General features: G+C 42.8%; 1 protein-coding gene across 4 annotated transcripts in view; it reads right to left on the reverse strand.

Annotated features, from left to right (window-relative positions):
- ARHGAP42 (Rho GTPase activating protein 42) overlaps positions 1-18024 on the reverse strand; it is a 332737-nt gene that overhangs the window by 9510 nt on the left and 305203 nt on the right. For 3 of the 4 annotated variants that reach the window (XM_025209310.1, XM_006027992.3, XM_025209312.1), the window contains exons 20-22: positions 16377-16757; positions 15507-15663; positions 14268-14330 (exon numbers count right to left, since the gene is read on the reverse strand). In XM_025209310.1, the coding sequence (XP_025065095.1) occupies positions 14268-14330; positions 15507-15663; positions 16377-16757 (601 nt within the window). Of the gene's footprint in view, positions 1-11658; positions 11722-14267; positions 14331-15506; positions 15664-16376; positions 16758-18024 lie in introns of all 4 variants that reach the window. The other variant, XM_025209311.1, reaches the window with a different exon arrangement.

Raw genomic sequence — 18024 nt, forward strand, 5'->3', positions numbered from 1 at the left:
GCATTTCTCCTTGTTGAATTGCATTCTGTTGTTTTCCGCCCAGATGTCCAACCTGTCCAGGTCTGCTTGCAGCTGTTCCCTGCCCTCCGGCGTGTCCACTTCTCCCCACAGTTTTGTGTCATCCGCAAACTTGGACAGAGTACACTTCACTCCCTCGTCCAAGTCACTGATGAAGACATTAAAGAGTATCGGTCCAAGGACTGAGCCCTGCGGGACCCCACTGCCCACACCCTTCCAGGTCGAAACCGACCCATCCACCACGAACCACCTGTACCAATGCAGGCCAGTATGCCATTAGCCTTCTTGGCAATAAGGGCACACTCCTGGCTTATATTCAGCTTATTGTTCACTGTAACCCTTAGGTCTTTTTCTGTAGAGCTGCTGCCCATCCAGTCAGTCCCCAGCCTGTAGCAGTGCATGGGATTGTTCCATCCTCAGTGCAGAACTTTATATTTGCCCTTATTGAACCTCATGAGATTTCTTTTGGTTCAAGCCTCCAATTTGTCTAGATCTCTCAGTTTGTCTAAATCTACCCTCCAGCATAGCTACTACTTTTCCCAGCTTGGCATCATCTGCAAACTTGCTAAGGGTGTACTCTATGCCACCTTCTAGGTCATTGATGAAAATATTGAAGACAGCTGACTCCAGCACCGACACTTGGGGCACTCTACTTGAGACTGGTTGACAATTAGACATCGAGCCATTGACCATTACCCTCTGAGCCCAATGATCCAGTCAGTTTTCTACACATGTTACAGTGCATTCATCTAACCCATACTTTCTTAGCTTGCCCAAGAGAATGTTGTGGGAAACCATATCAAAAGCCTTCTTAAAGTCAAGGTATATCACATCCCCGTTCTCCCCATACCCATAGAGCCAGTCAGAGAAGGCAATCTGGTTTTTCATACGTTTTATAGAGATTAGGGCTGGAAGGGACCTCAGGAGATCATTGAGTCCAGCCCCCTGCCCCAAGGGCAGGAAGTCAGCTAGGGTCAAAGGATCCCAGCAAGATAAGCATCCAAATGCTTATTAAAGGAGTCCAGAGTAGGTGCTTGCACCACCTCTGGAGGGAGCCTATTCCAGGCCTTGGGGGCTCGGACAGTAAAGACGTTTTTCCATATGTCCAGCCTAAAATGGTCTTGGAGGAGTTTGTGACCGTTGGTCATTGTCATCCCTTGGGGCACTCTGGTGAACAGACGTTCCCCCAGATCCTGATACACATCCCTGATGTACTTATAGGTAGCCACCAGGTCACCACTGAGCTGAAGAGTCCCATGGCTCTCAGCCTCTCTTCATAAGGCTTATTTTCCTGCCCTCTGATCATGTACGTGGCTCTCCTCTGGACTCTGGTTGGTCAGGCATGACTTGCCCTTGGTGAATCTCTGCTGACTGTTCCCAATCACTTTCTTGGATTCCTTGAGAATCTGCTCCATAATTTTTCCAGGGACTGAAGTGAGAGGGTCCTTTCTGTTAGAGTGCTTTATTGAACTTCTGTGCTAAATCCCATCAAGGGATTTACTTAGAGCATGATTACCATCATCCCAGGTGTTGTTGCGAAGGGCTGCTCTCCGGCCTAGGGCAGATCTGTGCTCTGCCCGAGAGTCATGGCAGGCTAGCCCCATCCTCTCAGCTGTCACTGAACTAAATCAGTGACAGCCCCCGATACCAATGCTGCATGCAAGCTCCAAAGAGGAGAGGCGGGTTTCTGTCCCAACATCTGCCTCAACTCTGTGGCACACTGCAGCCTAGGCAGGGGGGCTGCGGGGAAAGAAGTCCAGAGTCTCTCTCTCTCAGCAGCTACCCTAGCCGGGTTGCAGTATGCTGCAACCTGGCCAGGGGGGCTATGGGGGAAGGAGCCTGGGGTCTTTCTCCTGGCAGTTACATGGGCCAGGTCCACATGGCAGATGATTCATTTCCCCAGGCTGCAGCCAGGAGCCTGGGGAAATGGAGCCTCTCTGCCATACAGATTCCCTCCCTCCTCTTCAAGCTTGCGGACATGGGTCTTGGTTGGGGGTCAAGCTGCACCTATGGGGCAGAGAGGCTCCATTTCCTCTCCCTCTCATTCCCCGCCCAGCTGCTGGTGCTGACAGCAGCTAGCTGGTGTGTAAGTGGGGCTGGGGAGAGGGGACCCACTAGCCACTCAGGGATGATAGGCTGCTTCGCTGCTCCCACAGCCTCCTGGGAGGTATGTGCGAGTGCCCCCAGGTTGCTGGCTGCAGCTTGTGCAGGCACACTCCTGCCCTGCCCCCGTGCCCCAAACAGCGCACACGTGTTCGGTTCTGTCCTGACCTGGTCTAGAGCAGTGGTTCCCAACCTTTTTTATGCTGCAGCCTGGTGGGAGCAGAATGGGGCATGCGAAGCTAGCTGCCTCCTTCCTGGGGCTGCTCCACCGCACAGCTTTTACAACAGAAAGCTTCCCAGTGCTGCCCTGCTCACCCAGGTGGACAGACAGGGGTCTGAGTGGGGGGCTCATGCCATGATCTGGCAGCCAACCTGCTGCGGCCTGGTACTGGGCCGCGGCCCGGTGGTTGGCAACTTCTGGTCTAGAGTGCTTTGAGTAAAGCGCTATACTTAAGAGTGCTTCCGTCTCAGGCTTCTTGAACATCTGGACTTAGCCTAAAAGTCTAGATTTTCAGCAGGGGATTTTGTAGTTTTTGAGTGCAGTTGTAGCTGTGATGATCCTGAGAAGATGAGAGAGGGGATGATTTGTGTGTGTGATAGCTCTTTTTTGGACCAACTGCATAGTTGGAATAGACTTTTTCTTCAGGTCTGAGGAAGATGCAGGTACAGCAAAGATTAAAAACAGTCCACAGCACTCTGCAACTGGGGAAGAGAGAAATTCCCAGGGGTAGCAGACAGACAAGTCACAGAACAAAGGATAGCTTGATTAGTGGAAGATCAAGGTCTTTCAAAAGGGAAGAAGAACATTATCACCTGTAGTATGAAGAAAGATTATCTGGAGAAAGATTGCCATAAGCCAATAATAGTGTTCAGTCCTTAGTTCTTAGTCTCCAGCTAGGTAGTTTGTTCCCAGGCTCACTTTTTAAAGGTATTTTGTTAATTTCCCTTGAGCATGAGTATAGTGAGGTCCGAAAATGAATGGTGGAGTCTTGTGAAAAGAATTCTCCTACATGTATTTATGTCTCTGTCCTGTGACTGTTCATGCTAGCGCATAACTTTAGTCTAGTTTCACCCAGACTGTTTCTAGGAGGGCATTTAGTGCACTGGATGATTTTGAGTACTTCAGCTTAGTGGTATCCTACCTGAAATACCTTAGAAAGCCCTGATTTTCAGAATTTTCTTATCTTGCCTTTTTGGACAGTCACCAGTGCAAGTCACACTGAAAATCTTGAACACGTCTTTTTTGTGGTGACAGTGGACATAGTAAGGAGGACAGCAAGCTGTTTCAGATAGCTCAGCCTCTTGTTTCTAGCAAAGAAGATTCCTCTGGGAGGTAGGGAGCCCTGGGTTCCAGTCCCTGCTCTGTGTCTGACAACTCCTTAATATAAAATGCATAAGTCATCCCTTGAGCAAGGACTGGAACCTGGTCCTGCTCCCTTGCTCTCCCTCTGGCCACAAAGAATTTGCATTTGTCTCTGCACAGTGGCTCAACTTGAGCAGAAAGGGTACAGGTGACCTTGCTCCAGTCTAGCCCATGCCCTGGGAATAATCCTGGGAGGTAGAAGAAAGTGGTTTGTCTGTATTCTTCAAGGAAAATGACAGTAAGTGCTTTCATCAGTGTGTGTTCAGCAATCTTTAAGCATGACTATCAGATCAGGTCTGCCAGGGGTTGTAGGCACAGGGATGTCTAGCTCATAAATCCCAAATGGCCTCCCATGGGTTTTATGTGCTTAAATGTTCAAGCTTGGCCAAGATGGTGTCTCTTCTGAGCATGTGTAACTCCTTTGTACTGTAGGAGGGAACTTCTCAAAATATGTTCACCGTGGGAAGGTCAGTGAGTCCCTCTTGACCCTTTTGGGTAGGGAAATGGTGGTGGCTGGTAGCCATGTTGCATGTACCACTGAGGTTGAGGGGAACAAACACCACTGTAGCAACCAGGTGTGAAAGTGTATGGCAGCTGGGCCCAGAGGGGATTGTTCTGTGAGAAGCCTGTGAAGAGAAGCAAGGTCTGGTTGACTAAAGCAGACTGTCCTACTGAAAACACTGATTCATCAGGGCTGGGTGAGCTCTGCCTCCTGTTGGCAGTAGAGTAACAAAAGTGCCCAGCACCCCAGGATCTGAAAGAGGTTGATGGTAATTTTAATATCTTTTCTCTCAACCAGAGAAATGTGTGTCTTGCTCTCAGCACCTGCTGGGAAAAAAGAAATCTAATACAAATACGTTGGATCCATTCAGAGGAGGGCCCATTAATAGCCCATTAAGAGGGTGGTGCCTTCTCCATAAGGCAGAGTTTCAGGCAGAAATGACAAGGACTGAGCATTAAGACCTGAAACAGAGTAGAGGTGTCCAGGAGTAGCTGGGTTTTTTCTTTTTCTTTTTTGTTTCCCTTTTGCAGACTTAGAACATAAGGAGTTCTCAGGGAAAGTGAAGCTTGTTTCCAGTTTATCTGCCACTGAGGAGCAACATAATGTACATGTACTATGATTTGTAATGTTTTCTTTATAAGCTTTCATTTATTGCCTGTGATTCATTTTTTTCTTGTAATAAAAATAATTTTGGACATTTTTGTAATTCATTGGTGGTCACTGAGGCTAATGTAATGCCAAAGGCTCCACAGGTACTGCTAATTTTTATATAAAAGCATCTCACTCTCTTTATATGTATATATAGTGAATCCAGAGGATTTGTGCACTTAATATTGCACAAGGCTTTCATACGCACAGTTGGTGAACTTCAGACAACTAAGTAAGTTTTCTAGGAAAAGCAAAGGCAACTATGGCAGGTAACTGGGGAACCTTTTGTTTCAGATCAAAAGGTCTTTGGGGCAGGGTCCAAGTCCTTTGTGGATCGCTTATTTCGAAGTAAGCGTCTAAATTTCAGTTAAGGTGCCATTTAGGCACCTAAAGTCCATTCTAGAGTCAAGAGGCCAAGAATTTTACAAAGATGAGTAAAATAAGCCCCAAGCTTTTTCCTGCTTCCCTTGTGGTCAATAAGATATTCCAATTTCAGCTTCTGATCAGAGATGAACTGAGAATGTTTGCCTAAAAAATAAAACTTCATATACCCCTGCCCCCTGACACACACACCAATATATGCACAAAAGCCCCAGAGCTTTGGGCCTTAGTTTTGTTCCTTCCTAGAAGGGCTTTAGACACTGGAATATACAATCTGTTAGATGGCTGAGGCTGCATAAATATGCAAACATGCTAAGATACAAGCAGGTGTGCTTCCAGGTTGACTTATGAATTTTTTACAAATAATCTCCTCATTACCTTAAGAGTTTTTTGCTGTTGTCCATGTATAGAATCATTTTACCAGTCAATGTCATGTACAAACAAAATCACGTGTGTAATAGTACAGTGACAGACCAAATCTAAGAATATTTTCCTATAGTTTTCTGGCAAATTTTCAGTCTTCTAGTTATTTCCCCTTATTCTCCTCTTGTGATTTATAAGACATGGTTTCCTTCAATACTTTTGCTCAGCTGCAGAAGGTAGCAGTAGAAAAAAGCTTTTCTGGTGGAGGTTTTCTTATTGTGTATGATGACGGACATTTTCTTTTATGGTGCTAATGCTTTTTGTCAACCAATGCTGCCAGTAGAAGAGTGTGAAAATAGCACAATCATCCACTGTGGGTCTCTTAAGATGATCCTAATATTCTTTTAAAGAAAAGTGTGTGATATTCGTTCTGTTTGGGGCATATAAGAGTCAGGTAATGGCACCACTTCTCTTAATAGCACATTCTTTCCTTCACTTGACTAATGGATAACCTGGTGTAGAATACATTGGACTCTCAATTTTAAGGCCTAGTTTTACATTTTGTCTCAATCCTTAATAGTGAATTTATGCTAGATAGCAAAACGTTTGGGTGGACTATCCACATCATATAAGACCATAAATTATTATGGATACTGTATAAATGCCAAGGGTATAGTAGGCACTTTATACACAGGCCTGAAGATCACATCCATGGTCTATGAGCCTGATATACAATGATAAACAATGAAAGAAAGGAACAGGCTGTAACTGGACAAAATTAGCATGAATCTTGCAGATGAATGATTAGTTAACACTTCCTGCAGGGAGGACTCATTTTTAGAAGGCTCTGAGAAAAGGTGTACTGTAATGTGGAAACTGAAGAAGAAAAAAGGGAAACCCACTGCACTAGATAAGGAAACAGATTCCTGATACATAAGGAAATGCACAAGAGCGTACAGAAATGAGAGTGGAAGAGGGTATTTAATTATATGGCAAGGTACGGTGTCTAAAGGAAATTCAGATCCTTCACACTCTTCCTTATCATCTATCAGATCTCATTCTAGAATTCAGATTGTGAACCTGTACAGCATGGTCCTTCCTGCTAGCCCATTCTCCAGCTTATCTCTTTCTCACGTAAATCTGACATCCTCTCTGCTGGGCACTCCACCCCAGGGATTCCACTTTGAGGCCTCATGCAACAGAAAGCTAGAGAGCAGGAAAACTTTGTTTCAGATCAAAAGGTCTTTGGGGCAGGGACCAAGTCCTTGTGAATTGTATACCACCTATCACAATGGTGCCTCAATTCCCTCCGAGTCTTGGGCAATAGTAACACAGGTTTAGTCTTACTGTGCACCATGGGAATAAATGGACAGGTTGGTAGCTGGGTGCTCAAGCAGATTAGTAGCCTATCCTTAAAACCAGATAACAAAAGGGCTTAATTTAGGAGAAAGGAAGGGAGCAACAGAGTGGTATGCAAGTAGGGTCAAGCTGTAAATAAAGTCAGAAAGAAGGGGTGGAAAAGCTGTTGTTAGGAATGGTGTATGATCAGATCAATAGTCAGGGTGATAACAGAGGAGGCAACACTCATATGAGATAAAAAAATGAAAAGTCAGTGGGACTTGTGCTCCAAAATCGCAAAGGTGGTTTTGTAACCTCATGGGCTGTATGGGCAGCAACCTACCATTTCAGGTGAGAGCGCCAGCAAATAGGAGTGAAGGGATGTATTTAGGATTTGATTCTGAGTAAGGAAGAAATAGTTAAAAATTTGAAAGCCAAGGACATTTGTGATTCAGGTTATTAATAAAGGAACACCAACTTTCCTCTCAACTCTGTCAGTTCTGCTGCAGCCAAGACCAGCAGTTGGCGAAAGTAGTTACTAGCTGAGGGATGCTGCTGGCCTATGAGAAGCATAGGCTCAGACATCAGTTCAAACATAGAAAATTGGGGTTGGAAGGGACCTCAGGAGGTCATCTAGTCCAACCTGCTGCTCAAAGCAGGACCAGCCCCAACTAGATCATCACAGCCAGAGCTTTGTTGAGCTGGGTCTTAAAAACCTCCAAGGATGGAGATTCCATCACCTCTCTTGGTAACCTGTTCCAGTGCTTCATAACCCTCCTAGTGAGAAAGTTTTTCCTAATGGCCAATCTAAACTTCCCTTGCTGCAACTTGAGACCATTGCTTCTTGTTCTGTCATCTACCACCACTGAGAACAGTCCAGCTCCATCCTCTTTGGAACCACCATTCAGGTCACTGAAGACTGCTATCAAATCCCCGCTCAGTCTTTTCTTCTGGAAATAAGATCAGTTCCCTCAGCCTCTCTTCAAGACATGTGCCCCAGGTCCTGAACCATTTTTGTTGCCCTCTGCTGGCTGGACTCTCTCCAACATGTCTACATCCTTTCTGTAGTGGGGGGCCCAAAACTGGACACAGTATTCCAGATGAGCCCTCTTCAGTGCTGAATAGAGTGGAATAAGTACTTCCCTCGATCTGCTGGCAATGTTCCTCCTAATGCAACCCAGTATGCTGATAGCCTTCTTGGCAAGAAGGGCACACAGTTGACTCATATCTAACTTATTATCCACTGTAATTCTGGGTTCTTTTCCCCAGAGCTGCTGCTTAGCCAGTTGGTCCCAAGCCTGTAGCAGTGCATGGGATTCTGCCATCCTAAGTGCAGGACTTTGCACTTGTCCTTGATGAACCTCAAGATATTTCTTTTGGCCTAACCCTCCAATTTGTCTTGGTTACTCTGAATCCTAGCCCTACCCTCCAGTGTATCCACTACTCCCCTCAGCTTGGTGTCATCCAGGAACTTGCTTAGGGTGCAATCTATCCCATCTTTCAGATCATTAATGAAGATATTGAACAAAACTAACTCCAGGACCAATCCCGGGGGCACTCCACTTGAGACTGGCTGCCAATTAGACATTGAGTCATTGAACACTACCTGTTGAGCCTGACGATCCAGCCAGATTTCTATCTGGCTTACAGTCCATTCTTTAAACCCATGCTTGCTTTCAAGAATGCTGTGGGAAACCATATCAAAAGCCTTGCTAAAGTCAAGGTATATCACATCTACTGCTTTCCCCACATCCACAGATCCAGTTATCTCATTCTAGAAGGCAATCCACTTGTTCCGGCAGGACTTCCCCAGGGTGAAGCTATGCTGACTGTTCCTAATCATCTTCTTTTCCTCCAAGTGCTTAGAAATGGATTCCTTGAGGACCTGGTCCATGATTTTTCTGGGGACTGAGGTGAGACTGACTGGTCTAATTCCTTTGATCCTCCTTCTTCCTTAAAACTGTACACTATATTTGCCCTTTTCCAATCATCTGTGACCTTGTCCAAACACTATGAGTTTTCAAAGATAATGGCCAGTAGCTCTCCAATTGCATCAGTCAACTCCCTCAGCACTCTGAGATGCATTGCATCTGGCTCTATGGACTTGTATATATACAGCTTTTTAAAATAGTCCCTAACCTGCTGTTGCACCACTGAGGGCTGCTCACCTTGTACCAAAACTGTGCTGCCAGTGCAATAGTCTAGGAGCTGACAATTGCTTCCTTATGAATGGAAAGGGCATGGAGGCTGGTCTACCCTTGATTAATCCTAGTCCAGCAATGACATACACTGAAAATTTTGTATATGAGCCTATACAACTACAGATTCCTGTGTTATCTTGTATGCCTGAAGCCTCATGGTGCAATATGCTTAGAGCAGTTTAACTTGAAATATAGATGTCTTAGAATTGCACACTGTGTTCCAGCTGTATCGAGAGCAGAATGCACAGGGATACTGTGATGCTGCTATCCTTACCTGTATGTTCTAACAGCACTAAGTTACAAAAGCTAGCTCTAACTCAGCTCAGACACCAAGTGACAGGCAGTCCAGAAATGCACAAATGGATAGATGAACAAGGGTGAAGGCAAGGCAAAGTCACAGCTTACAATTCTTCTAATGATGTAGCTCCTGCACAAAGGTTAATGTGTTTTCTCCCTTTCTTTGTTAATATTGCAAATATGTTTGTATTTTTAATGAAATCACATACCCTCTCCAGTAGGTTACTATGCATGCAGAGATCAAAAAATTATGTTGCATGGCAAAACATGTTGCATTTAACAGGATAAAGGGACACTACCAAGGCACAATTCAGCCTTCATGTGCATAGTACATTGCAAGGTAAGCAAGAACTAGTTCCAAATTAATCCCAATTGCAGGGTCCAGGTTGAAGGAAGCAGCACTGAAAGAAACAACTCAACTACCTTTCTTGCTTCTCTTTTTGCCTGTTCCTTGTTATCATTATTCTGCTTTCTTATAAGGGCTGGAGTAGAAGAGCTATTAAGCTTGCCAGCCTTTTCTGCTTTGTTGCTTCTTATCTGCTCTCCATCCCCATTATGAAACAGTACAACTATATTTTTTCTTTGTCATATCCTTACTTCTCACATGCTTTATAAATGTAAATGCAGGCTTTGAGGGAACAACAGACTTAGGAGCTAATAAGGTGGGGGGCGATAATACAAAATGGGGAGAAAGAGCAGGGACTCATGGAGATGGAACAATATGGGAATAGGATATATTAAAGCTAAGTGGGACCTGGACCAGGACATCTTTTCACTTCCTCACCCACCTCATCCTTCCCAGGTCAGTAGCTTGCTCCCTTCTCTCCCGTCTCATTACTTTTCTCTTTGTTCTGGTTTGTGCTACATGGGCCTCAGGCATGCTGCTGCCTGTTTTCACTCCTTTCTCCCTCACAGGACTACTGTCAGGTTTTGGCATCTCAAAGTGATCAGCTTTCTCCTGAGCTAGGACCAGTCTTTTACTGATAGGCAGTCAGCAGTCAGACAAGGACATTATGCTCCCTGCATCTTTCTATCTGCCTGTTTCCATGCTATCCTACAAACCACCTACTATGGTTCCAGCATATATCGGCATTGCATGTTACTGTAGTATTTCTCTATTGCTTGGCAGCTCAATTGGGAGTAGGTTTCCATTATGTTAAGGCTGTACATGTCCTTGTCTCCCACCCTTCTAGCCTCTTACCTTACAATGTAAGGGTACTGAAAGGGTAGGAAGGAGGGAGACATCTTTCCTATGCATTTGTTTGCCTTTAAATGATGTTTTTAGTTTTGTAATTAAGTAAGTCTTTGCTTCTTAACTGTGCCATTGAAGACAGGCTGATTTCTCTCAAATCATGACAGAAGTGGGACTGAAAGCATCTTTTAGAATTCTAGGAAAGGAGAGCTAAAATGATCTCACTGTTATCTAGTTCGACCCTCTGCTCAAGTCAGAATCATCCCTGACTAAACCATCCAAGCCAAGTGTTTACCAAGCTGAAATGCCCTGGATCTCCTTTCTTAAAGATGGGTACTATATTTTTCCTTTTCCAATCATCTGGGACCTCAACTGACTTCAATGAATTCTCAGAGGATAGCCAATAGTTCTGAACATACCTCAGCCAATTCCTTCAGTACCATAGGATGCATTTCATCTGGGCCTACCAACTTGAAAGCATTTACCCCTAACCTGTTCTTCTATTACTCTAGGCTGTTTGTCTCCTTCCCTATCTTAGCTGTCAACTGCACTCAGCAGCTGGTAGCTGTCCCTAGGTAAAGACTGAAATGAAAAAGGTATTAAGTACTTCAGCCTTTGCTGCATCATTTGTAACTAGATTGCCTTCTGCATTATATAAAGACAGTGCCTGAGACCGCCTGGTTTTTGATCCAAAACTACTTATTCAAGGTATGCTTACTAACTCCTTTCCTGGGAAATAGGCCACAAAGAAATGGGATGTGGAAAGAAAAAATAAAGCAGAATGAAAGGAAGAGTTGAGACAACAGTGCGAGAGGAATGTTTACTAGTGCAGTGTCTGCTCTAGTGGAAATAAAAGTGTCAAGATGAAATCAACTTTACTCCCAGTAAATCTATAAGCCGCTGAAGGGAAGATAGAAGATCACAGTTTTTCCCCAGATAGACACTAAAGGAAGATGTGGTGGGAAGGAGAGAGAACCCTTATTAGGCTTATGCAAAACTAACTTTAATAAATTTGGGCAGTTACCAAGGCAGTTTATTCTCCAGGACTTCCTCTCTCTAACTGTCATAATATATAGGACGGAGAATCAATAGCCAAGCTGTTTATATGTGTGAGATCGCTGCAGGAAGAATAAACTTGATAAACCGCAAAATGTTTGCATAGCAGGGGATATTGCTTCCCCTTCCTCTTCTTCACTGTTTGTAATCAGCCCTCCTTACGCTTTAACTAAAATTAAAGATGCTGGGCACTTACCGTCCTGAAGAAGCTTGTTTAAGTGAACTGGCACTTTCAAACATTTGGGCTCTTGCAGCCACTCTGAAAATGAAGTTAAGCAGCAAGTTAAACTTGTCCTTTTAATTAAATGTACAGCATGATTTCAATTTTGGCCTAAACAGTTGCACAAGCCAGGAAGGGTTATTTTATTTTATGAACTGTTTACTTGATTTTTAAACAGATGCAGTTCTTTTTATCCACAAGCAAAGTGTTAGGAAAAAGTAAGTCCCATGTTGAATCTTGGCCACATTTCATCCAGTCTTAAAAACATGCCAAACTTTAAGCAAATGGGTAGTTTTCACTGACTTCCAATTGGGGCACCTGCTGAAGGGCCTTGCCAAATCAATACACCTGTAAATAGTGGCTAAAAACAACACAAACAAGACACACTCCTATAATTCATACTGATGGTCTGTCACTAAATATATCTGAAATGAGCAACATTTGGGGTCTAATAAAGGGGGAAAGGGCATCAACATTTCTGGGGTTTACTCTCAGTTCTGTCACTGACATGCTGGGATGTTGGGCTAATCAGCCAGCCTGTGTATGCTTGGCTTATCAACCCGTGAAAAAACATAATGATACCTTTTCCAATTTAACAGTGTGTGGTAAGTCTGAATTGGAGTGTGCACAATGTTTTTGTAGGTCTTTGTGATACCCAGCGTGACTTCTGAAAGTCAAGTCATAAGTAAATATCAATTTATATTTTGTAATGTATTTAATCACAAGAAAACTAACCCCACTCTGCCAAAACAAAGGATTTAACTGTAATCATGTAAGGCAACAGTATAGAGCAGATTCAGAGAAGGGTGTTTTTATCTCTTACTTTAAGTTCTGATTCAGAACTGCGAGACATGATGAACCACATCACTTTATTTCTTGATAAGCTGCCAGTGTAGTCAATGGCCCTGCTGGCTCTTAAAATAATAAACTACAGAAGAGGCAATGATAAGAATGATTAGAGTGGGCAAATAATAGTCAAACTGTTTACCTCCTCCTTCCAGGCTCCAATGCCCAGTGAAGTACATAGGCCTGTTTTCACTCCTTTCTCCCTCACAGGACTACTGTCAGGTTTTGGCATCTCAAAGTGATCAGCTTTCTCCTGAGCTAGGACCAGTCTTTTACTGATAGGCAGTCAGCAGTCAGACAAGGACATTATGCTCCCTGCATCTTTCTATCTGCCTGTTTCCATGCTATCCTACAAACCACCTACTATGGTTCCAGCATATATCGGCATTGCATGTTACTGTAGTATTTCTCTATTGCTTGGCAGCTCAATTGGGAGTAGGTTTCCATTATGTTAAGGCTGTACATGTCCTTGTCTCCCACCCTTCTAGCCTCTTACCTTACAATGTAAGGGTACTGAAAGGGTAGGAAGGAGGGAGACATCTTTCCTATGCATTTGTTTGCCTTTAAATGATGTTTTTAGTTTTGTAATTAAGTAAGTCTTTGCTTCTTAACTGTGCCATTGAAGACAGGCTGATTTCTCTCAAATCATGACAGAAGTGGGACTGAAAGCATCTTTTAGAATTCTAGGAAAGGAGAGCTAAAATGATCTCACTGTTATCTAGTTCGACCCTCTGCTCAAGTCAGAATCATCCCTGACTAAACCATCCCAGCCAAGTGTTTACCAAGCTGAAATGCCCTGGATCTCCTTTCTTAAAGATGGGTACTATATTTTTCCTTTTCCAATCATCTGGGACCTCAACTGACTTCAATGAATTCTCAGAGGATAGCCAATAGTTCTGAACATACCTCAGCCAATTCCTTCAGTACCATAGGATGCATTTCATCTGGGCCTACCAACTTGAAAGCATTTACCCCTAACCTGTTCTTCTATTACTCTAGGCTGTTTGTCTCCTTCCCTATCTTAGCTGTCAACTGCACTCAGCAGCTGGTAGCTGTCCCTAGGTAAAGACTGAAATGAAAAAGGTATTAAGTACTTCAGCCTTTGCTGCATCATTTGTAACTAGATTGCCTTCTGCATTATATAAAGACAGTGCCTGAGACCGCCTGGTTTTTGATCCAAAACTACTTATTCAAGGTATGCTTACTAACTCCTTTCCTGGGAAATAGGCCACAAAGAAATGGGATGTGGAAAGAAAAAATAAAGCAGAATGAAAGGAAGAGTTGAGACAACAGTGCGAGAGGAATGTTTACTAGTGCAGTGTCTGCTCTAGTGGAAATAAAAGTGTCAAGATGAAATCAACTTTACTCCCAGTAAATCTATAAGCCGCTGAAGGGAAGATAGAAGATCACAGTTTTTCCCCAGATAGACACTAAAGGAAGATGTGGTGGGAAGGAGAGAGAACCCTTATTAGGCTTATGCAAAACTAACTTTAATAAATTTGGGCAGTTACCAAGGCAGTTTATTCTCCAGGACTTCCTCTCTCTAACTGTCATAATATATAGGACGGAGAATCAATAGCCAAGCTGTTTATATGTGTGAGATCGCTGCAGGAAGAATAAACTTGATAAACCGCAAAATGTTTGCATAGCAGGGGATATTGCTTCCCCTTCCTCTTCTTCACTGTTTGTAATCAGCCCTCCTTACGCTTTAACTAAAATTAAAGATGCTGGGCACTTACCGTCCTGAAGAAGCTTGTTTAAGTGAACTGGCACTTTCAAACATTTGGGCTCTTGCAGCCACTCTGAAAATGAAGTTAAGCAGCAAGTTAAACTTGTCCTTTTAATTAAATGTACAGCATGATTTCAATTTTGGCCTAAACAGTTGCACAAGCCAGGAAGGGTTATTTTATTTTATGAACTGTTTACTTGATTTTTAAACAGATGCAGTTCTTTTTATCCACAAGCAAAGTGTTAGGAAAAAGTAAGTCCCATGTTGAATCTTGGCCACATTTCATCCAGTCTTAAAAACATGCCAAACTTTAAGCAAATGGGTAGTTTTCACTGACTTCCAATTGGGGCACCTGCTGAAGGGCCTTGCCAAATCAATACACCTGTAAATAGTGGCTAAAAACAACACAAACAAGACACACTCCTATAATTCATACTGATGGTCTGTCACTAAATATATCTGAAATGAGCAACATTTGGGGTCTAATAAAGGGGGAAAGGGCATCAACATTTCTGGGGTTTACTCTCAGTTCTGTCACTGACATGCTGGGATGTTGGGCTAATCAGCCAGCCTGTGTATGCTTGGCTTATCAACCCGTGAAAAAACATAATGATACCTTTTCCAATTTAACAGTGTGTGGTAAGTCTGAATTGGAGTGTGCACAATGTTTTTGTAGGTCTTTGTGATACCCAGCGTGACTTCTGAAAGTCAAGTCATAAGTAAATATCAATTTATATTTTGTAATGTATTTAATCACAAGAAAACTAACCCCACTCTGCCAAAACAAAGGATTTAACTGTAATCATGTAAGGCAACAGTATAGAGCAGATTCAGAGAAGGGTGTTTTTATCTCTTACTTTAAGTTCTGATTCAGAACTGCGAGACATGATGAACCACATCACTTTATTTCTTGATAAGCTGCCAGTGTAGTCAATGGCCCTGCTGGCTCTTAAAATAATAAACTACAGAAGAGGCAATGATAAGAATGATTAGAGTGGGCAAATAATAGTCAAACTGTTTACCTCCTCCTTCCAGGCTCCAATGCCCAGTGAAGTACATAGGAGTCTTTCCACTTACTTCAATAGGCTTTGAGCCAGATTCCATTTGCCCAGTTTGGGAAGTTTATGAAACTGGATGAATAATTCATGTATGCATAAATATTCAAATAAATGTTCACAGATACTTCATCTATCATTCCAGTTGTACAACACTGTAAAAAATCTATTTCCATAAAATCTGGGTGACTTACACTGATCCTGGCCTCTGATAGCCATTACTTGATGCAGTATCTAGTCTTAATCTCCTACACATTTTTGGTGGCAGCTCAGGGTTAGGTGGAGCTTTTGGTGTATCTTTTGCATCTATTGAGGATAAGCTCTGTACAGATCCACTGAAGCTTTTGTTACCTAAAGAAAATGACCGGAGTGCATAGAACATTAAAGCACATTGAGCTCTTATTAAAACCTGTAAATACAGAACAAAGAAGGATTTTTTGAAGAATAAAATAGGGACAGTATGTACTGAGAGAAAAGACAGTTTATCAAGTAGAAGCATCGTACCACCAGCATAGAAAATAAAGATATTGAAATTTTGAGAAATATTTAAGATTATTATGCTGTGTTGAATGGATTGTGTCTGTTTTAAACACTTATAACAAAAATGTGACAATCAAATGCTACAAAAGGAAACTTTCTTCAGTTTTGAGCATCCATAGATGATTTCTGCATTGTTTAAATTTAAAAGGGTTTGGTAATTAATAATTTCAACTTGTCTAAAATAACATTTGGTTATAATATCTCAATAAAATTAAACACGCTTTTCAAAGCTTGGGTTCTACTTGTAAAAAAAAACATCTCTGGGTGGGAGAGGGTGGTAGGATAAGTATTGTTCCAAACTGTATAGACTCTGTTGATGCTTTTTAAGCTATAAAAAGGTGCAAGAGAGAGGAATCTTAAAAACATCTATCAAAAAACAGTAGAGTATACAGAAACATTTCAAAACATAGTAGTCTTCTGACAACCTACACCCCTGTAGCCTTCTGATGCACTTCTTTTTTTTTCCTGGGTGCACTGCACCAAATATCCTGCTAGAACAACTTCAAGAAACACAGAGGACTTACCTTCAGCTGAAGGAATTGACCTGAGGGAAGAAGCTGCAGATCTTTTCAACCCGGTCAGACCATAAGGTCCCTTTTTGGTCAGATCTATTGGTGGAGACATATTCTCTGGACCAGTGACAGAAGCTACACTTTGGCAGTCTGACTCCACATCTGTTTTTGTTGCATCCTCCTTAGAGGAAGATTCTGGACTTGTGGTCCAAAGACCTGAGCTCTTCTGCCCATTGGAAGAAGGGGGGGATGCAATCCATGGAATTCCTCCCGACTTTTCTCTGGGCTGGGATGATGCAGATTTTGTGGTGCTGTTTTGTTCTGATGAGTGAGAAGAGAGCGACTCTATGCTGCCCATGGGTGTGCTGTCTGGACTGCTGCTGTATGAGTCACCTGGGGAAGAGAAGGGACATGTAGAAAAGAAACACTGGATGTGTGTTAATTTCTAGAGGTGTACATTTTCCCAGGGCCATCAGTAGCCCCTGGAGTTTTGGCCATCACCAAAATCATTAGTCCATGTATTTTTACAGATAGCTTTTCTAAAGACAGAATGGTATTTTGTTAATTTGCATTTCAGTTGGGCAGTTGTTGTATAACCCTTTTACATGGAAGGATGCAGTCAGGTAGTCCTGGGATGGCTTTCACCCCAACTATAGACTACTGTGGCAATGCATGTGACTCGGGAGTTATACCAAAGTCTTCAGGTCTCTATTTCATAGCACCAACTCTTACTACCCTGTTTTAGTTTGAACTTTAAAGACTTTTTATACATTACATCCCTCATAAATTTCCCCATTTGTCATACAGCCCCTGACTCAAATGGCTACAATTGTGCAAGAAACACAAGTGAACTAAACAGATTATGAAGGATTAGGCAGACTGCCAGCTACTTTGCACTTGCAGCTCTTCCATTAGGACCAAATAGGTTTTAGACAATTTCTTTATTTCTGGAGCTGGTGGATCTGAAGGACTTGAGACTTGCTACAGACTGAGACTGCCTAACCTCAAATGACCAGAACTGAAGTTGGGATGAATTTTCACCCTATGCGTAAGAATGGGCAGAAAGGTCAGCATAGAAGAAATATTGCATGCTACAAACATAGTCCTAGGAAACTAAATTTAACCTACGGAATCAGTAAATGGAGACTATTATGTTGTATTACTGCTCGAAAACAGTAAAGCAATACAGTTTTAGCTCTTTTTAGAGGGAGTGGTAATTTTAGCATTGTTCCTCCACATTGATGGCTAGAACATGGTATTTAGTGGTTTGCTTTTGGGAATGGGCTTGTAGATATGCATTAGAGAACTGGTCCAGGGGAATGGCAAGGGTTAATTGATTTCTAAAAGCCTGTTTGTGACAGTTTCCTTCAAGGCCCACTGTGCTTGAAACAGGCAAGCAGCAAGCAGGCACACAGGCTGGGAAATGGAAGACATGCAACACACTGTTCCATAACATGAACAGTATACCCAAACAGAGATAGGGGACTCTGCGGTTAACAGTGCTAAACTGCAGAGCCCATGGGATTTCTGGTTTTGGTAGATGGAGAAACTGGTAAAAGCCCAAATTAGGATGTTTGTGTGTGATGGATTTATGAAACAAAGAAATATACTGTCCAGAATGTGGACAGTATGATGCCCAGAGATGAAGAGTCATCACAGA

This window comes from Alligator sinensis, unplaced genomic scaffold (assembly GCF_000455745.1).
Source record: "Alligator sinensis unplaced genomic scaffold, ASM45574v1 scaffold18_2, whole genome shotgun sequence".
Lineage (NCBI taxonomy): Eukaryota > Metazoa > Chordata > Crocodylia > Alligatoridae > Alligator > Alligator sinensis.